The sequence below is a fragment of the Bubalus kerabau genome, chromosome 4 (assembly GCF_029407905.1).
Source record: "Bubalus kerabau isolate K-KA32 ecotype Philippines breed swamp buffalo chromosome 4, PCC_UOA_SB_1v2, whole genome shotgun sequence".
Taxonomy (NCBI): Eukaryota; Metazoa; Chordata; class Mammalia; order Artiodactyla; family Bovidae; genus Bubalus; species Bubalus kerabau.
Genome location: NC_073627.1, coordinates 42202975 through 42227292, shown reverse-complemented (window position 1 = coordinate 42227292; position 24318 = coordinate 42202975). Strand labels below are relative to the sequence as shown.

General features: G+C 44.7%; 1 protein-coding gene across 6 annotated transcripts in view; it reads left to right on the top strand.

The window, feature by feature from the left end:
- The window catches only part of VPS53 (VPS53 subunit of GARP complex), a 124904-nt gene that overhangs the window by 15173 nt on the left and 85413 nt on the right, over window positions 1-24318 (top strand). For 5 of the 6 annotated variants that reach the window (XM_055576995.1, XM_055577001.1, XM_055576999.1 and 2 more), the window contains exons 5-7: window positions 13411-13497; window positions 16333-16448; window positions 18086-18205. In XM_055576995.1, the coding sequence (XP_055432970.1) occupies window positions 13411-13497; window positions 16333-16448; window positions 18086-18205 (323 nt within the window). Of the gene's footprint in view, window positions 1-13410; window positions 13498-16332; window positions 16449-18085; window positions 18206-24318 lie in introns of those variants that run through there. The other variant, XM_055577000.1, reaches the window with a different exon arrangement.

The window sequence follows — 24318 nt, the reverse complement described above, 5'->3', positions numbered from 1 at the left end:
CTGCATCCTGGGCAAAAGCACAAGTGACTAGTGGCTTTTAATGTAGTTTAGTATCAGAAGTTCAGTAATAAGACTTCAGATTCCACACAGCAACCAATCTCTAAGAATCTACCACTTTTCCTCAAAAAACTTAGATTCACCGTACAAAACCAGCAATATATCCAAAGAGAACACTAATTGAAAAAGATAACATGTCCCTCAGTGTTCACAGCATTATTTACATAGCCAAGATACGGAAGCTACCTAAGTAATCGATCCACAGATGAATGGATAAAGAAGATGTGAAATACACACACACACACACACACACACACACGGAATACTACTCAGCCATGAGAAGGAGAACAACAAATTTGCCATTTGCAACAACATGGATAGACCCAGAGGATATTATATTTAGTGAAATAAGACAGAGAAAGACAAGTACTACATGTTATCACTTATATGTGGAGTCTAAAAAGTAAATGAATGAATATAACAAAACAGAAACATACCTACAGATATAGTGGTTACTATATCTCCCCACAGATACAGTAGGGAAAGAGAAAGGGAAGAGGAAGAAATGTGTGCGTGTTAAGTCGCTTCAGTTGTGTCCGACTCTTTGTGACCCCATGGACTGTAGGCTGCCAGGTTCTTCTATCCATGGGATTCTCCAGGCAAGAATACTGAAGTGGGTTGCCATGCCCTCTTCCAGGGGATCTTCCTAGGGGCAAAATAGGAATAAGGAGTTAAGAGGAACAAACTACTTTGTGTAAAACAAGTAAGCTATAAGGATAGTGTACAGCACAGGGAATATAACCAATATTTTGTGAGTTAGTTTCTGAGTCAGTTATAGATGCTTGAAATTAACATAATATTGTAAATCAGCTATACTTCAGTTTAAAAAAAGAATCTACAGCTTTTCAAGTTTTGCTGTAGTTTCAAAAAGGATTATCCACAAGTACCTGAAAAGGATATTAAAATATTGCTTTCTTTTTTAACTGCCAATCTGTGTGAAGCCAGATTTTCATCATATTTTTCAACTAAAACAACACATCACAACAGATTCAATACAGAAGCATATATGAGTCCAACTGGTGTCTGTTAAAGTGTATACCAAAGATGTTTGCAGAGGTATAGAAATAGTGCCACCCTCTCAAATTTGTTTGGAGGAAATACAGTTATTTTTCTTGAAAGCATGTTATTTATATTAACATGTAATGGGTTTATTATTATTATTTTTAAATGGATTAATAAATGTTTTTTAAATTTCTCAGTTTTAGTCGCCAATATGGTATATATCCTACTCCAGTACTTTTGCCTGGAAAATCCCATGGATGGAGGAGCCTGGTAGGCTGCAGTCCATGGGGTCGCGAAGAGTCGGACACAACTGAGTGACTTCACTTTCCCTTTTCACTTTCATGCACTGGAGAAGGAAATGGCAACCCACTCCAGTGTTCTTGCCTGGAGAATCCCAGGGACGGGGGAGCCTGGTGGGCTGCTCTCTCTGGGGTCGCATAGAGTCGGACACGACTGAAGTGACTTAGCAGCAGCAGCATGGTATATATCCATAGCTGTAACCCACATAAACAAAATCTCTTTGGGATGCTCAGTAATATATTCGATAGAAGTATAAAGAGATCCTGAGATTTAAACATTTTTAGAAATGCTGTTAATAGTATTTCAGTGTTCGGTAAGTAGGAATGAGAGGCAGTTTGCTCTTGATTTCAGTGACAGTGACTGTAGTTCGTATACTCATTCATTCACTTATACAGGAATGTAGTGCTTGCTCCGTGGCGGGCTCTGTTCCAGGGGCTGCGGATAATACAGTGAACAAAACAAAGGTCCTTGTCTAGAGGGGATGCTGAATGTGCCCGTCTCTTGTTTCCAAATTTTGTGTGAAGGACATATCCTCATGACCTTGGTTCACTAACCCTGTTTGCCAGAAAAAGAGATGTTGAATTTTATTATATGCATTCCCTTCTTCTTCTTTTTAAATATTATATGCTCATTTGGTTGTTCCCAGTTGTAGTTGTGGCACACAGCATCTTTAGTTGCGGCGTGGGAACTCTCAGTTGTGCACGTGGGATCCAGTTCCCTGACCAGGGGTTGAACCCGAGCCCCCTTTGCATCTTCTTCAGATGTGAGCATATGGTTTTTCCATTTGGTGATTAGCTTAGTGTTGTTTTAAGTATTTAACCCTCCTTAAATACCTACTGGATCATGGTGTTTTGTCCTTTTTTGTTGAATTCTGGCATGATTATCTTGGATTCCCATTCCTGTTCAAAAACTTCATTCCTTTTTCACGACCGAATAATATTCCATTGCATATACATGTCACATTTTGTTTACCCACTCGTGTTCCTGGCCATGGACAGTGCCATAGTGAGCACTGACATACAAATATCTGTTTGAGTCCCTGCTTTTATTTCCTTACGGTACATACCCAGGTGTGGAATGGCTGGATCACATGGTCACTTTTTAATCATTTCAATATTTAATCTCTTTGGAAACATTTTTCCCATATTGTTCTGAACTTTAATAATATATATTTCCTCTTGACAAGCATATGATCCTGTTTTGTTTTCATTTAACACATATAGACAGTGTGTTTCAGATTAGTTATAAGCTTAAGTTTTTGTGTTCAGTACCTAACAATGCTGCTGCCCTCTTCAAAACAAAACTACCAGGATGATGTTTTTTAGTTAGCATGTCCAGCAGTTGGACTATTTCCTTCCTGACCTTAGAAATACATCAAGTCCCACTTGTGTGCAACACGATTATTGAAAATGGTTTTAGGAAAATAGTATTGCCAAGAAGGAACACTGAAGCTTATTATTCTTCTGAGCCATCTCCATGTAAATTGGCACTCTTCAGGAGCCAAGAAAGAAGGTCAAGCATAGCTTTTGCCATCTGCTTGTTTCCATGTTAAGGGCAGTCACAGGTTTAAACTAGAGTCTCCACATCTAAGGAGGAAAATGTCATTCATCACAACTGTAGCTGCTCTGGCCAGGTTACTCTTACTTTTGACTGCTAGCTGTTAGTGATGGAAGGAAAATTCCATCCTTAGTCTGTTTACCCGTTAGAAAAATCGTAGTATAACTGCTGACAGGGTGAAGATTTCTGGGTTTTAGATCCCTGACAGAAGTCATCCAGGTGTGTTTGAACAATGAATGGGAATTTGAAACTCTGTTACTTCATGTAAGAACTTGACCTCCTTTTTCCCTCTCCCCTCTTTCATCCATGGAAATACAGAATTTAGAGCAGCATGAATTTGGTTCTTTGGTGGTTCTGTCAACATTTCCATTCATAAATCCCTGTTTTCAGGAGTCTGTAACATAGCTATAAAATTTCCTTTGCTCTAGTTTGGACTCCAAGGTCTCTGGAAGGAGATTAGTTTTGCAAAACCAGAGATAATGCCTTTTTAGTCTGTTTTGGTTTGGTGTTCTGTAGTTGTCTAAATCAAAGCTCTAAAATTCATATAGCATTGGATCACATGCCAGCATTTCTGGGTTTTGTTTCCATGTTATATTGTGGACCCTCTGAGCAGATGCCATGTTCACCTCTGTGTTACGTGACGCCTAGAGTTTGCATGTTGGGCAATCTACATAAGTGTTACTCTCATAACAGCCCCTGACCAGAGGAGGGTGTTTCTTTTAGAGATATACTTACTGACAGGTAAGTCTGATGGTCCAAATGCCATCTTTTATGAAACAGAAGAGGTAAATTGAGGGAGTCTTTATTCCATCTCTGACCTAGTTAGTGACCCTTGTCTTCCTGTCACACTTCTGGATTTTCTTGTTCTTAGTCACGTGACAGCAGTAGGGATAGACAGCCAACTGTTATTCACATGATAATATCACTTATGCTAGGCCAGGTGCTACACTACTTTTTCATCAAATACTTGGAGATGCTGATATTGGAGATGTGGGTTTCTCAGTTAGGATCTTGTGGTCCAGTTTGAGTACACTTGTCAGCCCTGTGGTTATTCAGATCTCTAGCAGGAAGACTGGAGGCCTAATGTGTCATTCTCGATTGATTCACTATAAGCAAAGGCACATTTTGAGTTGCTTAGACAGAAGGTATGTTTTTACCTTTTTGTCTTAATCTGCAATGCTAATGTTTTATTACAAGATAACCTTGTTTATTTTGAGGAATTCCCTGTGGCAGTCCAGTGGCTAGGAGTCGGCGCTTTCATAGCCAGGGCCCAGGTTCAATCCCTGGTCAGGGAACTAAGATCCCACAAGCCATGTGGCCAAAAAAAACCTCCCCAAAACAAATAAACATGTTTCTCTAACTTTCTGCAAAATGTTGCATCAATTACTTCATCCTCATGAAGATGTGCATTAGGCCACCTAGATGTTACTCTCCCTGTTTTACAGGTGCGGGAACAGGCTCACATCTGTTTTATGACTTGCCCCAAAACACACTGGGTGAGCTATTAATAACAAGGGATTCAGAGTTTCTTTTTTTGGCTCTGCCAAGTCTTCGATGCAGCATGTGGGCTTCTCTAGTTGTGGCATGCAGGCTCAGCAGTTGTGCCACAGGGGCTTAGTTGCCCACAGCATGTGGGGTCTTAGTTCCCCAGCCAGAGATGGAACCCATATCCCTTGCATTGGAAAGCAGGTTCTTAACCACTGGACCACCAGGGAAGTCCCAGGTTCCAGATCTTCTGGATAGGTACACACATACCGGTGTGTACTAAATTCTCTTTTTTTAAACAGTGACAAGTTTAAAAAGCAGATTCGGGAACCACTTTTTCTCCACTGCGGAACCTGAAAAGTTAACTGGTTCACAGGGGAATCCAAACAGTGACCTTGACTGTGGCCTCGTTAACCATCTGGGCCCCTCTCAGCATGAAAAAGCTGGACTAAGAGAAAAGCTCCAGGCAGGCAGGAGGGGAGAACTGAGTATTGACTGCTTACCTGTGGTCCTGAGCACAGGGGAGCCAATCCTGAGGGAAGTGGAACAGGGAGAGACAGTCTGCCAGATGAAGCCTGCGGTGGTAGTGGTAGGAGGGGAGCGTAGCCCAAAGGGCCTTGGTACAGAAAGTGTGGAAGTGTTAGTCGTTAGGTCGTGTCTGACTCTTTGCAACCCCATGGACTATAGCCCACCAGGCTCTTCTGTCCATGGGGTTCTCCAGGCGAGTACACTGGAATGGGTTGCCATGCCTTTCTCCGGAGATCTTCCCAACCCAGGGATTGAACCTGGGACTCCTGTGTTGTAGGCAGATTCTTTACCATCTGAGCCACCTGGGAAGAAGGGAGCTATAAAAAAAAATCAGCTGAAGGAACATCCAGAAGGCAGCCCTGAATGAAGACCCGTAGTATAGATGAGCATTTGTTACTCAATGACTGCAGTTGGATGTGATGGTAAAATATGGAGGATTTGAATTTAACTTAGTAACTGGGAAGTCCTAGCAGGAAGTAGTCCTTTGTTAAACCTGAGCAGATTGTTCCTTTAAATGTGCCCCATCTTCTAAAGTATTGAATTTCTGTACCTTTTATTCAGCAAAAGCAGCTGAGACTCTTGTTTGAACTTTTCCTTCTCCAGCTGCATTTGGAGTTGCTGCTTTAAATGTGCTCATCCTCAGGGGTTACATTTCATCAAAGGAAGCTGTGCTTGAGTACATTCCCCACACCCCGCTATTTCAGGGCAAACAGATTTTAAGTTACGGGCGATAACAGATATACGCAGAACTGTAAAATGTAAATGTTTAGTCTTGTTTGGGTACTGCTGAGTTTGTGTCCCAGCCCCGTCTTAGGACTTTAACTTCTGGCTTGTTTCCTAAACACAATAAAAATGAACCCTTTGGTTCACATCTTTGGGGATGTGGTTTGCAGAAATCATAAATTAAAGTAACTTAGGTGGAACAGAGCCTTTTAACAAATAAGGTGAAAATTACTCCTTTTGCCCTTTACATTCTTTTGGTTCCCAAACTTGGAAAGAAATCTGTGCTTTAAATAAAGCCTCTTTATACCCAGGGTTTCTGAATGGGCTGTGGAAGAATTTGTATTAGCATCCAGTGCTTCACCGCTGATGGGTGCCCATCTGGCATTTGACCAGGGCTGCCAGACCTGGAAGGTACCTGGTGTGTTCGAGGCCTCAGAGGATCGTGATGCTGTGCACATGCAGCCATCCACGGCAGTGAGATTCCTGGAGCCTCTGCTCCTGTTTGGCTCGATCTTGGGGCACAGGCTGCATTGTTTTTATTGCTGAGACTTTTTTAAAGCACCTCTCCTTCAGCTAGGGATGCTTTGTTTCCATAGCAACAGTTCTCAGTGGTGCCAGGCCAGCCAACAGTGTCAAAAGAAGAGCCATTCCATACTCACCCCTAGATGTCTGCCTTTAGTGGATGTCCAGGGTGCCCCTGTTTAGGCTTCATCAGATATGGTCGCCCTTTGCAATGTTTTCGTGGAATCCCTTGCTTTCCAAATGATTCTGGCATTTATACCTCTTTCTATTGGTCTCATCTTGTAGTTACTTCTATTCATATTTCTTGTGTATCCCTCACAAGCTCTTTAAAGATACGTCCCCCATCTAACAATCTTTTTCTCTCAGTATCTAGCTTTAGTATAGGCAGTAGACACTCACTTTTTATTGATGGGGTGAGCAAGAGATTGAAGTTTTCTTCCCCTGGAGAATGGCTCATTTGCAACATGATGTGGCGAGATCATCCCCAGATCCTTGAGCCGCCCTTCTGTGTGCCCTGCAGATGTTGGACTTAACCAGCCTACTTGCAAAGCTCTAAAATATGGGTCATCAGCCTTTGTTCTTAGACAGATAGCCTCATCTGAAATGTCACACTCCATCTGGGAAACCAGGGAATAATAATAATTACCATTAGTGAGCCCCACTGATGAACTGAGTCTTCCGTCAGGACTCTCTGGGTGACAAAAGACAAAGTCCAGTTCAGACTGGCTTAGGTGAAAGGATCGCCTGGAAGGCTCTATTTATTTATTTATTTGGCTGGCTCCTGGTCTTAGTTGTGGCATGTGGGATCTACTTCCCTGACCAGGCATCAAACCCAGGGTCCCTACACGGGGATTGTGGAGTCCTAGCCACTGGACCACCAGGGGAGTCCCTGGAAGGCTAACTGTGTCGTTTGAGTAGCCTGTGAAAGAATAGTGTTGCTGCCAGGCTTATCAAACAACGGAAGGTGGCCCTGGAATATGGCCCTGGATCTTTCTGGGTCTGTCTCTCCAGGTGTCAGCTTCATCGTCTCGACCTGGAGACCAGCTACCATCTACCCTAATTTCACATCCTGGGGCTGCCTTCACCAGAGAGAGATGAACTTTGTTTCCCAATTCATTGTGGAAAATCACAGAAAAGTTCCAAGTGGCCCAGCTTGGGCCTGGTCTGCCTCTGGGATGGCCAACTCTGTTAGAACATAGAGGAAAACTCCCAGGAGGAAGGCAATGTACTGAGTAAACAGTACCCAAGGTGTTCACTGCTAAGCCCTGTTTTCCTTCCTGACAAGTCTTTGGGTTGGGACTGTTGTCCTTGTTCTAGGGATGATGAGTCTGTGCCTCTTTGATGCTGAGGTTGAGTGGCTGGACAGAAATCACGCAATAAGTGGCAAGACTGGCCTTTGAATCCCTGTCTACCGGTTCAAGAACCCCCTGCTTTTTACTAATACTGTGCATGGCCTTTCCAAACAATAGGAAGGGAACTGACAGACGGAAAGTTGAATAACAGAAATGATAGCAGAGTAAGTGGGAAAATATCATTTTCTTTCCAGTCACCTTGAACATTAGCCCCTTACTTTTTTTTCAGAGAACTTAAAGCCATATCAGTTCTGAAAATGAGCAGCCTCTTCCTCCTTCCTGTGGTGGCAGCAAATGGGATCTCAGTTTTCACTCTCTGAAAGGCTGCCCTTTATTATCCTGTGGACTCACAGGATAAAGGCAGTATACTTCTCTCAGAGTGAAATTAGGTGCATCTAGGAGCCAGAGGGGAGGTTAATTTCTCCAAGCATTTTCATTGGCTCAGGTCCTCTCTGTCTACACAGGTGGCAGACAACAGTGCTGGGGGGCGGCAGGGGGAAAGAGGTGAAAAAAGAAGGAATCACTGAGGTCTGTGCCAGGTTCCACACTGCTTATCTTCCATGCCCATGACCTAGTGAGGCTTAGGTAGACCATTCAGCACCTGCTTCAGGAGGCAAGGAAAATTAAGAATAATGGTTACAGTAAATAATGCACAAAAATACAGAGATAGCATAACTGATTCTGCTGAGTCTTCTAGGCCAGCTCAGTGGGCTGCCTTGAATCTCCCGTTTGCAGAGTCTCAGTCAGTAAAGAGGACAGCCACAGTCACTGCTTCCTAACAGCATCCTCCGATGCAGGCTGCAGCCACGCTCCAGTGCTCAATTCAGAAACTCCGCTAAGGGTGGATTGAAAGCAGACATTTTTGGTGATTAGTTCTGTTTTTAATCCACAAACGGCCTGGAATGGAAAAGTAAGCCACATTTTATTTTAATGAGTGTCTAGGGGCAGTGCCAGAATCATTCTTTCAGCACGTTTTCTCATTAGCTAGGTATAAAAACATTTTAGGGTCATTTAAAAGTAAAGTCTTGACCTTCTGTAGGTCCTAGGATATTTCCAACTACAAAACACTCCTCCTCCAGGGTGATTGATTATTAGATATCAAATATTGGGGTAGGTGTTGAGAATGGACTTGCTTGATGGAGCGAATACTTCAGAAGAACCTTTTGGACTCTGGAAAATGAATTATATTAAATTTCCTCAACTTCAGTACATTGTTATAACAAGCAAAAGTATTCCAGCTGAAAACAAAAAAAAATCTGGCAGACAGTTTATCTTTCTTTAAGACTGTGAAATGTAAGATGGTGTGAGTCTTACTTCTTTGCTGAAAAAGTGGTACCTTAAGCAGAGACAGTTCTGGTAGGATGCCAGATGGAGAAGAAGAGAGAAAGAGAGACAGAAACCCTTTCTCTGAGAAAGGACTGTGGAAACTTCTTCAGACCTGAGATCGAAACATAGGATGTGGCCCTTCTTACCTTTCCTTTCACTGAATGTCATGTGTCTTAGGGGATTTGGGTGGAGAACACTTTGGCTTTAATCCCATCAGCGCATCCTTAGACCATGATGTGACCAACAAGATCACAGAACTGGATGCACAATTCTGTGCAATTGGATGCTGTGCCACAAAAAGTGAGCCTTTTTTGACGCGAACTTGCCAGCAGGGGCCTCTGCAGTGCTTTCTCGTACAATGGCCAAACATTTTTTAGAAGGTCCAGTAGGTTGAGAATTACTCATTTCTGGCAGCACTGGGGGCCTTAGACTTTACATTAGCCAAATAGATAACAGTTAGAGAAAGTGGGATGCTGTGGTTTTGAACCATTGCTTACAGTGGTGCCTGGAGTTAGGGAGGGCTGTGCTCATCCAAAGCAGTAACTCAGCACTGCTGCTCTTCTGAGAAGTACCCCATGGGGTTTATAGTGAAGTCGCTCAGTCGTGTCCGACTCTTTGTGACCCCGTGGACTGTAGCCTACCAGGCTCCTCTGTCCATGGGATTTTCCAGGCAATAGTACTGGATTGCCATTTCCTTCTCCAGGGGATCTTCCCAACCCAGGGATCGAACCTGGTCTGCCACATTGTAGACAGATGCTTTACCGTCTGAGCCACCAGGGAAGCCTGTTGGCAAATATTTGTCAAGTTCTAACTGTGCTCCAGCTTTGGTTAGATGCTGTAGTAGAGGTGAAAGTAGTGGAAGTTATTTGTTCAGTTGTCTCCAACTCTTTGCAACCCCATGGACTATAGCCTGCCAGGCCTATCTGTCCATGGGATTCTCCAGGCAAGAATACTGGAGTGGGTAGCTATTCTCTTCTCCAGGGGATTTTCCCAACCCAGGGATCGAACCCAGGTCTCCTCCATTGCAGGAAGATTCTTTACCATCTGAATCACCAGGGAAGCCCTTAGTTGACGTGATGCTTTGTTACCAGAGTCATTTTGGATAGTGAGAAGGAGCTATTGGTAATTATACTCAGACAGTCCTTCTCTTCTGTGATTGTCCCGTTACCCACTCTCCCATCTACTTCCCTATCAATTTCTCCTCTTCTCGTTTTCTCTCTTATCTTCTCATATCAAAAGCTTTATGAGAAAAATAGTTAAACCAGGAGTCAGCAAGCTTTTTCTGTTAAGGACCAGATAGTAAATGTTTTAGATTTTATATATCATCTGGTCTCTAACAAAAACCCATCCATGCTATTATGTGGTACAAGTAGCCACAGGTAAAACCTAAATGAAAGGGATTAGAATGATCCAAGCCAACACTGTTTACAAAAACAGGTGTGGCAGACTAGATTTTGCCCTGAGGTGTCATTTGCTGGTCCCTGCTCTCATACACACCGCCTCCACTTTGTCACACCGCTGTCCACTCCTGTTCCCTTGACTCCACTGAAACCGTTCCTGTCAAGGTCATCAGTGACTTCCCTGGTGTTCATTTTGGTGGCAGTCTTCTGTCCTAATCTTACATGAATTTTCTCATATGGAAACACAAAAGACCCGAATAGCCAAAGCAATCTTGAGAAAGAAAGATGAAGTTGAAGGAATCAGGCTCTGTGACTTCAGACTATACTACAAAGCAACAGCAATCAAAACAGTATGGCACTGGCACAAAAACAGATCATTTATTACTTTTTCACATTTTAATTTTGTTAGAACTTGATTTTGGTTTGTCATCATCTTAGGAACTCTAATGTTGGTTAGTATGGTAGTCAGCAGTGCTCGGAAGAATCTTGTATCCTGGTTGCTGCTGCTAAATCACTTCAGTTGTGTCCTACTCTGTGCGACCCCATAGACGGCAGCCCACCAGGCTCCCCCGTCCCTGGGATTCTCCAGGTAAGAACACTGGAGTGGGTTGCCATTTCCTTCTCCAATGCATGAAAGTGAAAAGTGAAAGGAAAGTCACTCAGTCGTGTCTGACTCTTTGCAACCCCATGGGCTGCAGCCCACCAGGCTCCTCCGTCCATGGGATTTTCCAGGCAAGAGTACTGGAGTGGGGTGGTATCCTGGTTATGAGGAAGTAAATATTAGAAATAAAGAAGAGAATTCCTAGGAGGGGTGGCGAGGTGCAGTAGATGGGCACGGATTCACTGGGGCCGTGACCGAGGATAGGAAGTGTCTGACAGTGGGCAGGCCTAGAGGTGGTGAATGAGAGGGAAGAATAATGTGTATGTATGAATGTACGTATCTATCCGTAGGTGCAAACATACATTTGCCCAGGCTGGTCATAAGCCCTGGAAATAGACCTAGTGAGTATCCGTGTGGCTTTTACACCTATTGTGTCATTGAAGCCCCAGCAACACTGGAAGCAGGTTGCATTGTCACCACTTTGCAGATGAGGACACCGATCCCCGAGAGCTTGTCCAGCTGGTGTGTGACAGCACAGGGAGGCCTCAGACACCTGCCTTCTGGCTGGACCGTGGCGGGATCTGTCACTGCTCCACAACTGTTTTGGGGGTGCTGAATCTGGGAGTGAGGAAGGCAGGATGGTGGGAAGCACAGAGGACACAGTTGCTGAATGGGGCGTCCTTTCAGAAGGGAATGGGGTTGAGGGACTGCTCAGGGAGACCCAGTTCCATTCCATCATCCATTTGGACTGGTTACTCCTCTTCAGGTAACATTTCCCAAATTACAGATAACAATGCCAATTGTTGTTCTGAGACCAAACCGTCTGATGATTGAAATACCTTAGTCCAGACGGCAGACATGACCAGTATAAAAGCTCCTTTGCCTCCCCAGCCTTGGTAGATACAAGTTCAGCTATCCAGCAGAGCAGATGCACACTCTGCCTGCCCTGGGAGGTGGTATGAACAGCTGTTTATTCAAATAGCATCACCTCAGTCTTGGCAACAAACAGTCAAAGGAAGCTGAGACACAGTCTCACGCGGCAGTTCGGCATTCCTCGTCCCCAGCCTGCCAATCCCAGAGGTGGAAGAAAGTCAGAAGAGACCTCTATCAGGGCCGAGCCGCACTAGGTGAGATATTCCAGAAGGAGGAAGTAGTCCCAGCATCAGAACAAGCAGCCTCTCGGAAGCCAGGGAAGGATGGGGAGACAGAGTCCCTCCTTCCAGCCAGGGAGGAATTACCTGCCCAGGAAGCCGCCTTAAGTTTGCTTTTTGAGGATGTTTTTCAGCAGAAAGGAAAATGTGTTAGTTTGTAGTCCAAAGGCAGCTCTACCTCTGGCTTCTGCTGAAGGCGAAGGTTCAAATCTGTCAGGGCTTTTGTCTTCCTGCCTACATCACAGCTTTGCTCTCCTCTTTCCTCGGTCAGGGTGTTCTTCTCTGGGAGGCTGGCTGTTTGTTCCGTGCAGGCACAGATGGCCACACACAGACTTATTACATTTTAAAGGGCTCAGGAGGCCCCGTTAAGACAGGCCACGCTTAAATCCAAAATAAATGAATTGCGTTTGATGAAATAAAGCTTGAGTTCTTCAGGCCACTGCCTCCCTCACTGGTATGTGTGTTTTACTAGTGTGCAACTGAGCACCTTCTCCACTTCGCAGATGTTCCTTCTCAGACTCGCACAATTGCAGCTGTGGGTTGTAATGCTTTTCATGGGTGTCATCTTCGTCGGGTTTTATTTCAGTGGAAACATTTGGCTCACCATTAGCTTTCTGTGTCCCTTTGTAAGTTCTTTGATTTTTAAGTGGAGTACCTAGAAATGTCTTTAAGGTTGGCCACAGTTCTGGAGTCCCCATGCACAGCTGTGATTTTTTTTTTTTTGAAGGCTCCATCTTCTGGAACTTCCAAAATCTGGAGCATCTCCTGCCCTCAACTTAGAGCCACCTCTGTGTCTCTGCAGGCTTTTGAAGGTTACCGCATATGTGTGCACACGCACACACGCACATGTGCATTCCTGTTTATTTGTTGTCATTAGTATGTGTAGTGTTCACTGAGATGGTGTTCACTATGATTCAACTTGGCAAGAACCCTGAATGTTGTTCTGCTGCTGCTGCTGCTAAGTCACTTCAGTCGTGTCTGATTCTGTGTGACTCCTTGGACGGCAGCCCACCAGGCTCCGCTGTCCCTGGGATTCTCCAGGCAAGAACACTGGAGTGGGTTGCCATTTCCTTCTCCAGTGCATGAAAGAGAAAAGTGAAAGTGAAGTCGCTCAGTTGTGTCCAACTCTTAGTGACCCCATGGACTGCAGCCTACCAGGCTCCTCCGCCCATGGGATTTTCCAGGCAAGAATACTGGAGTGGGGTGCCATCACCTTCTCCAGAATGTTTATCTGCCTGTATCCAAATGCTGGACTCCCTTTGTCTCTGCTGCCGAGATCTCAGATGAAATCGTCGACACAAGTGCAACGAAGCGAGAGAGCTTTAGACATTTTCCTCTGAGGCTGCACTTGATCACAGTGTAGGGACTAGTGCTGCTTTGTGTTTCATTTATTCCTCTCATTCTAGGCACTTGAAGAGGCCCAGAAAGCAATACAGCAGCTTTTTGGAAAAATCAAAGATATCAAAGACAAAGCAGAAAAATCAGAGCAAATGGTGAGTTGAGGTTTCCTCCTGACATTTTTGTACTAGCAGAGGAGGTTGACTTGTCATCCAGTCGTGTACTGGTTCATAGACTTGTTCTTCCCCCTTGCCACCAACCACACCCAACATCTCCAACTCCAGCCCTGGGAGGACACACCACACCCACTCAGGAGGAGCCACGAGACACGTAGTGACTCACCCTCTCTGCTGCCCGGCATCTGCAGCCCTCTCTTTAAGTAGGGAAAGTTCTTTTCTTCTCCTTCCCCCAAATAGTTTCCTAGTCATTTTGGATTTCTCTGACATTTGTTTGCATCACCCATTTCTCAGTGCAGATGTACGACATGTGATACCACTTGAAAACTGGACCTGGGTCTGGGGGGTGGGCTGCATCCCACTGGTGAGATGGCCTGAGGGGTTTAAGGTCTCCCTCTACCAGTGGTGCCCTCCAGGGATATGTTCATCTGCCGACCGAGGGGCCCACCAGTTTTTTCCACTCTAAATAGGAAGAATAACTACCTCTAGAGGAATTTGTCAGAGGAGCACAGAGCATAGTACTGGGCTGTGTTAGTTGCTTAATGAATGAAAGCCATTATTACTGTCATCTTCTCCCTCCTACTCATTTTGGTCACACGGATTCCTGCTGCTGCTGCTGCTGCTAAGTCACTTTAGTCGTGTCCGACTCTGTGCGACCCCATAGACGGCAGCCCACCAGGCTCCCCCGTCCCTGGGATTCTCCAGGCAAGAATACTGGCATGGGTTGCCATTTCCTTCCCCAATACATGAAAAGTGAAAGTGAAGTTGCACAGTCGTGTCTGCCTCTTAGCGACCCCATGGACTGCAGCCTTCCAGGCTCCTCCGTCCATGGGATTTTCCAGGCAAGAGTACTGGAGTGGGGTGCCACTGCCTTCTCCAACACAGACTCCTAAATCCTCGCAAACTTCTCTCCCTAAGTCTTATTATAATCCACTCGGGAACAGACCCGAAGTCACACCGCCAAGGACCCTGCACTTCCCGTCAGTGCCCATTCGGCAGCTGGCAGGGTGTGGAGCGTGGGCGGAGCAGGCGGCTTCAGTGGTGCTCACGGAGGGTCAGTTTCATATCGTCAGTGAGCAGCACAGCCTCTGACACCAGACCGCCTGCCTTCAGACCCACCCTCTCTCCTGACTCCCTGTGGGCCTCAAACGAGTTACTGATATTTACCCTCTTGGTACCTCTGTTTCCTCACTGTGAGGTGGAGGTGATAGTCATGCATACGTCATGCGATTGTGGGGATTCATTGAGCGCTTAGGATCCTGCTCTGCTGGGAGCAGCGAGCGCCTGAGGAGGAGCGGAATGGGACGGATTCTTGAGATGAGGCAAAGGAAGAATGTTCAGGATTTAATGACTGATTAGTGACACAGGGGTGAGAAGCGTCACAGATGATGCTGACTTTTAATATAGTTCAAGACCCCTGACACTTGCAGTAGAGCTAAGGAACCCAGGAAGAGAGGCATGGATTTTTTTTTGTGGTGGTAAGGGAGTGATCCAATTATAGCGCCACACTCCTATATCCTATCTATTCTTGATCTTCTTTTCCCTCAAACTTATTTATTTAGTAAACACATGATAGGTTTTTTACCCCCCAGGGCCCGCAATAGAAATAGAGACATTTTGGTAGCCTGTGGGTCATATAGAGAGAAGACTTGATGGGGCAAGTCCCTGGAAAGAGACCTTTTCCTGTTAAGATCCATTCAGCCTTGCAGGATTGTGAGTGTGGAACTGAGGTATTCAGGTCATGAACCTTTACTTTATAGCTTCACCAAGGTTGATCAAACTAAAAAATCAGGTCACATGATCTTAACTCCCTGGGCTTTTTCGCTTTTAATGGGACATCTGTCTTTAATGGGAGAATGTTTGTGCCTGCTAGCCTTTGCTCCAGATGTCAGAGAACCTGGGAAACCAAATTGCTCTTCAGAAAATTTCTTGGTCAGCATGGACTCAGACGATTTAGTGAAGAAGTCCGCCTAGATGTTAATAAAGTTGGAGAATTGTTCCCATCTCACTACTGAATGTACTTTTCTAGTGACTGAAATACATTATGTTGGCCAAAAATTTCATTCGGATTTTTCTAGACAATCTTATGAAATAGTGAATAAGCTTTTTGGCCAACCCAGTACTAACATTGCCAGCTGCAATGCTTCTTTCTCTTGGATTCCCCCTACACCACCACCACCAGCAGCACCGTAGGAATTTTACTCCCTCAATTGCCTTCTGTCTGCCTGAAGACTCTCCTCTTATGATCCTATGTTAAGCTTATTTTGCATGCGTTACATTTTAGCCTTCTTGAAATTTGAGAAGAAATTTTTCTTTGTGGAGACTGGACAATGAACCCTAGTTCCATGAATAAAGAACATCTCAATAGAATTAGCCGACTCACACTATTCACTTTGTACCAAACCTAGTCGCCCCGTTGCCAGAAGGTAATGTCCTTATGGCAGCGTACATTCCTGACCTTGTTCAGGAGGAGATCCCCTGTCCTCGGCTCCTGGACCCTGTGTGCTCCACACTCAGTTACTATTAGGAGCACACCATTTGGGGTGAAGAATAAAGTTCATTTCATTCTTACAACTGAGGATTTTGTAGCCCCGGGTAAAGTCTGCTGAAGAAATGCCAAATTAAATGTAAATGGGCTGATTGGAAATTATTTTGGGTCTGCATTGGGAAAACACCTGTGTTTTCTCCAAGGGCTAACTCGAGGTGTGTTTGTCCTTATTTTGTTTGCATTGTTTTCTTGTGAGGCCACTTCCAGACGGGTTGACATCCATCTTAACCATCCTCCCTTTTCTCCTGTGGTTTTGCACTATTTAGGTGAAGGAAATCACCCGCGACATTAAGCAGTTAGATCACGCCAAACGCCACCTGACCACCTCAATCACAACGCTGAACCACCTGCATATGCTGGCGGGTGGCGTGGATTCCCTCGAGTAAGCACGCAGGCAGTCTGCCCCGGGTCCGTGGGAAATGAATGACTCACAGAGGAAACGGCATCGTAGGTTTATTTGCTTCTCAGCTGGGAGCGTCTCCCCACTCTGCCTCACTTCCTACAAATCGGTCTCAGATGTTAAGACACCACTTTTGTTTTGTGCCCTCAGGTGCTTAACATCTAAAAAACACCTGAGGCTTGGAGGAGACTAAAGGGGACCTGGAACGCTTGTGGAGAATGGTGCTAGAACACGGGTCATTTCCGTGCGATAGAGCTCTACCTTGGAGGTTGACAGGAGGCGTGGGGCTGTGTAGTCGCATACCTCAACCTCTGCCTCGGCAAGTTTTCCTACTGTCTTGGGCTGAGTTTCACTGGCATTGAAGGTGCCTAATGAAAACAGATCCTTGATTGATCATCCAGCCCACTTTACTGTTTTTCAACCTACTTGTTCAAAGACGGAAGCTTCCCGTGTGGCTTGTAAAACATCTGTAGGGAATGGTACATGAGAACATGAGTAGTAGTATTAAAAGGAGGAGCTGGTTACTGACCACAAGGAAGCAGCCCCAAAAGCCTCCTTCACCAGCAAGATTCTGACCTTCCTGTTTGCTCCTGTGGTCTCTCCCAGGCTAAGAATTCCCCTGGTCTCAACCTCAGCATAATCTCACTGGTGGGCAGGGAAAGAGCACCTTCCTAGGAATATAGACACAGTATCCAAAGTCTGGGGGAGTCGGATGCAGGCTCTTCCTGGTCTCTCCCTGATGTCGCATGGGCTCCAGCGATCCCTGGCTAGTGACTGGAAGAGCAGTGTCCTCATCCCTTTCTCCCAGTGCTCCGTGCTTTCCGCCAAACCAGCAGACCAGGCAGCAGTAGCCACTAGCTCCTTGGCTTGAACTTGCTCCAGTCTGTTTAAGTGCTTCATAAGGGAAGTCATAAATTATACATTTAATTAAAAAACACAACCCTAATGAAAAATTTAGATCTGATAGTTTGTTCCTTCCTTGCTATAACTGTTGATTTTATCAGCATCCTTTTATTTAAGCTTCATTAACCTTAGCAGTAGGGAAACTAAACATACCTAAACATTCACAGAGTTGCTTAATCTTGGCTTAAAATGTACAGATTTGAGTTAATGTGTAAGTGCATATAAATGCTCTTTGTTGTATGCTGGGAAGATGTGTTTGGTTTGCTCAAATGCCATAACTGTCAAGTAATAACATGCTTGCCCCTGTTCTCTGTCAAAAGCCAGCTATTCTGTAATACCCAACCCAAATCCCAAATTCATAGTCTTCTCAGATTCCCCTCTCTCAACCCAGTGAGACTTCATCACTCACACAGTCTTGTACCTCCCAGAGCACATGACTTGGACTTCTGTCTAGAGCTGCATTCATCCTACTTGGTACTACTTAAATGTCCTTGTCACTCTCCCTGACTTGCTCATGTCCCTTTATGGATTTGAACTTGGTGCTGTTTTTTTTTCCCTCCTCCAGTGCATAGGACTATATATATTCAGTGCTCAGGAATGATTATTATTATAAGTTGAGTTGCTGTCTCCTTTAGATCCCAGACTAGGTTGGTCCATATCTGTATCTTGTGTCCTTAGTGTCTTTCTAGAACCCTCAACTTCCTGTTTCCTTGCAGAGCCATGACCAGGCGAAGGCAGTACGGAGAAGTTGCTAATCTTCTTCAGGGCGTAATGAATGTTCTGGAGCACTTCCACAAATATATGGGCATTCCACAGATCCGGCAGCTTTCTGAAAGGTAAAATCTCATTGGAGAAAATGATCTTCCAAGAAAAGATGGTGCTAGGAGGTGCTTAAGCACTCAGCTCAGGAAATTCAATGTGGAATCTCACTGTGGGAGGAGGCTCAGAGGTCACCTGACCTGCCTCTCTCTGATGTAGATGTTCCCTCTATGTCCACCCTACCAGCTCCTAACCATGCTATCTAAAGCTCCCTGTATCAGGTAGTTGCTGGCCTGTCTCACGGGAGTGGCTGCTGACATCTCTCAGCTGCCCAGGGCTCCATTTGTTAGGGAAACCCTTCTCATTGTCTGTTTCCTTGTAAAAAATCAATACAATCCAGGACTCAGTGTCTGACAACAACAGTCATTTCACTCATGCAATCTAGCCTGGCGCAGCAGGGACAGCTCATCTCTGCTCCATGCAGCATCAGCCAGGATGGCTCCAGGAGGGGCTGGAGGATCCACTGATTTACTCTCATGGCTGGCAGATTGGTGCTTGCCGTTGGCTGGGACCTCAGCCGGGTGGTCCTTCCAGCCGCTTGGGCTTCCCCTAGGTGAGGTGGTGCTGGGGCCCAGAAATGAGTACCCCCAAGATGCTCTAAGAACCAGGTCTTAGAAGTCACATAAGGTCACTTCTGTGGTCACCTGGCCTTCAGAATTCAAGAGGAAGGAACATGGCCGCCTCCACCCCCGATGGGAGGAGTGTCAAAGTCACACTGGTATACAGAGCTCGTGAGAGGAGAGACTGCTAAGGCAGTCTTTGCAAATACAGCCTGCCCTTGAACTTCAGGTGTAACAAAATGATGATTTAACCTCTTTACATTTGTTCTTTCCTTCCTATTCTGTTGAGTTTTGACCCCAGATTTAGAGCCAATAGAAAGAAAGGCAGATGCTTAAAGAGAGAGAGTGGGGAATTTAATGCCTTGTCTGTTAAATGTAGCACAGGAAAGATACTAAGACCAAGACAGTCACAATTGATGGATCCTAAGCCTTTTTTTCGGAGAAGGCAATGGCACCCCACTCCAGTACTCTTGCCTGGAAAATCCCATGGACGGAGGAGCCTGGTGGGCTGCAGTCCATGGGGTCGCTAAGAGTCGGACACGACTGAGCGACTTCACTTTCACTTTTCACTTTCATGCATTGGAGAAGGAAATGGCAACCCACTCCAGTATTCTTGCCTGGAGAATCCCAGGGATGGGGGAGCCTGGTGGGCTGCCGTCTATGGGGTCACACAGAGTTGGACACGACGGAAGCGACTTAGCAGCAGCAGCAGCAAGCCTTTTTTTGCTACAAAGAAGAAACAAAGAGGCCTGTACTCAGCAGGAACCATCCTTTTCAACTCTGCCTTCTGATAAGACCTAATGGGTACAGGCCTCTTTTTTTTCTAAGTGTCTTTATTTTTAATTATATAAATAATACACATGTTCATTTTCTTTATTGAAAAAAAAAGTCAATATACAGATGAAACTTAAGTCCTCTTTAGCGATACCTGATGTCCCACTGCTACCCATAGCGATAGTTACTATTATCAGTTTAATTCTCATCCTGTAGATTTTTTTTCTGTGCATTTAAATAAATCTTTAGTTTTAGATTGTGGGTTTATTTTACTTTGTTGTTTTTTTTTTAATAAATGATCTCATACCATATGCTTCATTCTGAAACTTTCTTTTTGTTTTTAACTTGAGTGTATTTTAGGGTTTTACCACATCTGTGTATACAAACCTAACTCATTCTCTTTAATTGATGCATAGAGTTCTGTAGTATAACATACCACAGATTATTTAACCATTTTCATATCACTAGACTGTTTGTTTCTGATTTGAAAAATATACTCCTTCTTACACATCTGCAATTTTTCTACAAAAAATTCTGGGTCACATGCATTTAGAATTTTAATAACTGCTGTTCCTTTGCCCTCCAAAGTGGCTTAATTTATTTATAGGACCATCTGAACAGTATGTAAGTACCCATTTCCCCATATCTTCAACAACACTTGATTTGGTTAATTTTCCTTTTCATTTATCTGATGGATAAAAAATGGTACGTAATTCCTTTCATGTTCATTTCTCTGGCAACTAGTGAGATGAGTTTTCTTTTCATTTGACTATTAGTCATTTGCATTTCCTCTGTGAGATGCCAGTATGTATCCTTTGCCTATTTGTCTGTTGAGTTACTTGTGTTCTGTGCTTAGTCGCTCAGTCGTGTCTGACTCTTTGTGACCCCATGGACTTTTGCCTGCCAGGCTCCTCTGTCCATGGGGTTCTCCAGGCAAGAATACTGAAATGGGTTGCCATGCCCTCCTTCAGGGGATCTTCCCAGCCCAGGGATCCAACCCAGGTCTCCCACATTGCAGGCGGATTCTTTACTGTCTAAGCCACCTTATCCCTTACTTATTAATCTGTAGGAATTCTCTGTGTGTTCTGGATACTAATCCTTTGTCAGATCTGGCAGATTTTTAAAAAAATATATTTATTTTATTATATATAATATATTATTTATATGTTTATTTTATAAATATTTATTTATTTTATTTGGCTGCATCTGGTCTTAGTTGCATCATACAGGATCTTTTCTTGCAGTGCTCGGGCTTCAGTAAGTTGCCCCTCGGCATGTGAGATCTTAGTTCTCCAACCAGGGATCGAACCTGCATCTCCTGCATTGCAAGGCAGATTCTTAACCACTGGACCATGAGGGAAGTCCCAGGTATTGCCTGCAGAAACCATCTAGGTGTGTCACCTGTTTTCAATCCAGATCCTTGTCCTTTCAGTCTCTTCAATAGTAATTGGTCTATTCAAGGTACCTACTTCTTATCTCTTTAAAAATTGTATTGAAATATACATTGCATTAAAATTTCCCATTTTAATTATTTTTCACTGTACAATTTCGTAGCGTTAAGTATACATTCAGGCTTCCTGGGTGGCTCAGTGGTAAAGAATCCATCTGCAACACAGGAGACGCGTGTTTGATCCTTGAGTCGGGAAGATTCCCTGGAGGAGGGCATGGCAACGCATCCAGTATTCTTGCTTGGAGAATCCCATGGACAGAGGAGCTTGGTGGGCTACAGTCCACAGGGTCACAGAGTTGGACATGACTGAAGCGATGGAGCATGCAAGCACACATTCACATTATCATACAGCCATTCCTTAAAGTTTGCGATTACCCCAGATAGAAGCTCTGTGTGCATTAAATAATAGCACTCATTACCTCTTCTTCCCCACTTCTGGTTACCTCTGGTCAATTTTCTGTCTGTGAATTTGCCTCTTCGGGGTACTTCATGTAGGTGGACTCAAACTATTTGTGTCCAGCTTCTTTCAGTTAGCATGTTTTCAGATTCATCTGTGTTGTATCATTTATCAGAATTTTGTTCCTTTCTAAGGCTGAGTACTTCATTGTACGTAGAGACTGCATTTTGTTTGTCCGTTCCTCTGTTGTTGGACGGCTGAGTTGCTTTCCTCATGGCTGTTGTAGGATAGACAAAGGCAGTCTATCATCTGGCGTTCATTGTTGCCTGGAAAAAACCTGAAGCCCATCTCATTCTTACTCCTTTATAAGATAATCTATTTTTGTTTCATTTTTATTTTCTTCTGGAAGCATTTGAGATTTGGCGGTGGGAGAATTAGGAATTTTACTAGGACATAGATCTCCTTTCATTCATGTTGCTTAGTACTTAATGGTGTGGTTAATCTGAAGACTCATGAGTTCCTTAAATTCTGAGACGGTGTTCTCTTTTATTTCTCTTTGTGCTCTGTCTGTGTTTTCTCTTTGTGGAATCCCTTGTACATGAGTATTGGAACTTCTGGATCTGCTACTGTGTTCCTTAACTTTTAAAAATATTTTTATTAATTTATTTGGCTGTTCCAGGTCTTAGTTGTGGCATGAGGATCTTTTCATTGGGACATGTGGGGTCTTTAGCTGTGGCATGTGAGCTCTGAGATGCAGCATGTACAATCTAGTTTCTTGACCAGGGATTCAAACCAGGCCCTCCTTTATTATTATTTTTTTAATGCTTTAAATCTTTTTGTCCTGTTAAGCTGAATTCCTCAACTCAACTTTCCTTTTAAAATTTGTTCTTCAATGGTGCCCATTCTGTTATTTGGCCTAGCTGTTGAGTTTTTATTGCAACAATCCAACTTTAATCTTCAGGGTATCTAGTTAATTCTTTTTTCATGGGCATAGTATCATCTTAAACCTCTCAGGGAACATAAATTATACAGGTTCTAAAGTTCTGAGTTGCCTGCTCTGTTTCTCTGTGCTCTGAGGTCTTCAGTTTGTTTATAATGACTTTCTTGGTGTTTGCATGTTTGGTGATGTCTAGCGGAACGCTCATTTTTGGCTGTGAGATTCTCTGCCAGCCTGATCAGAGATGCTATCTTACTGCCCCCTGCTCATGAGGGAGTAGGCGGGATATGCCACCTGGCTACATGTGCTACAGACAGCGCTTCTCAGCTGAGGTGGGGCTAGAGCTGGGGGAGCCACCACGGAGGCTGTGCTGGCGGCTGATCTGGGCCCATGAGTTTCTGATCTGCCTGTGTGTTGTCAGCCCTGTGGACTCCGCTGGATTTCTCAGACCCACAGCCACTCCTGACCTGATCGCTCAAGGACGGGGTGAGACCTGGCACTGGCTTAGCTGTTTCTCTTGCAGGAGCCCAACATCCCCCTGGTGGGTGCCAGGAGCCACCCTCCTGCTCCTGGTATCCACTCCCCTCGTGTCCTTCATCTTTTTAAACATTTATTTGACTGTGCTGGGTCTTCATTGCTGCTCATGGGCTTTCTCTAGTTGTGACGAGCAGGGGCGACTCGAGTTGTAGCGTGTGGGTTTCTCATTGTAGTGGCTTCCCTTGTTGCGGAACGTAGGCTCTAGGCATTTGGGCTCAGTAGTTGCAGCTCCCGGGCCTCAGCGAGCCACGGGCTTAGTCGCCCCTGAGCATGTGGGATCTTCTTGGACCGAGGGTCGAACCGGTGTCCCCTGCATTGCAGGGCTGATGCTTAACCACTGGACCACCAGGGAAGCCCATGTCCTTCATCTTTGAGAAGTCATTTTGGCAGAGGTTTCCTTCTTCAGTCCTTTCCTACCAGGGTTTCTAGTCTACCTCTCCTTTTCTTGCCCAATTCTGGATTCTTATTAAACTCTTTTCATTATTTCAGATGATCTTGGGCAGGAAGGGGAAGGGTTATACCTCATGCTCAGGGTGCCATCTTAGAATGGAAATGCCAAGGAACTGGTAAGAAGTGTCGGAACAGAGCTTGGCAAAATACTCGGGAAATCACCACCCTTCCTTTCCTCCTTCCTAATCCCATCACACTCAGAACTGGCTGATTGCCCTGTCAACCTGGGGATGCAAAGCAGCCAAGAGAGCAGACAAACGGGACCTTATGAGCTGCAGGAAAGATGGAAGCTCAGATGGGGAAGGCAGATTTGCTCTGTTGGGTGGTAGGGGTTGGGGGTCGGGGGAGGGAGACAGCACCACCGCCTCTCACCCTCCTGATAATCCAGAGTTGATCTCTTTTCCCATTCACTTATTCTTCTCTTAGTTTATCTAATAGATACTGACCACACACTTTCTAGATCCCAGGCCCTGTGCTGGGGTCCTGAGGGCACGAGGTGAAAAACACATACTCTTTGCCTTCAAAGAGCACACCATTATTGTGAGAGACACTGATAGAGATGGATATAACAGAACTAGTCCATGCTGTCTGGGGACAGCAGGCTCTCAGAAGAGGGACTGAGAGACTCAGCCTTCAGGGGCTGCGGGTAGGGGTCAAGAAGTATTAAATTTTAATCTGACCTTAAAAGAATGGGTAAGATCAGGGGACTTCCCTGACAGTCCAGTGGCTAAGGCACCATGCTTTCATTGCAGGAGGTGCGGGTTTGATTCCCTGGTTAAGGAACTAAGATCCCACATGGCATGGGGTGTGACCAAAACAAAAGGTAGGACCTTACTAACCAAGAAAAGAATAGAGGAGGGATAAGAAGAGAGTGGAGAGTGAAAGTCTGTCTCAGTAGGCAGAGTCAGGTCATAGATCTGACTCTACATTCATTTTGAATCTGCTCTGCATTCGTTTTGTGGACAATGAAAGGTTTGAAGCAAGAAGAGACATAGTCGTATTTGTATTTTGTAAAAGTCTTGTCA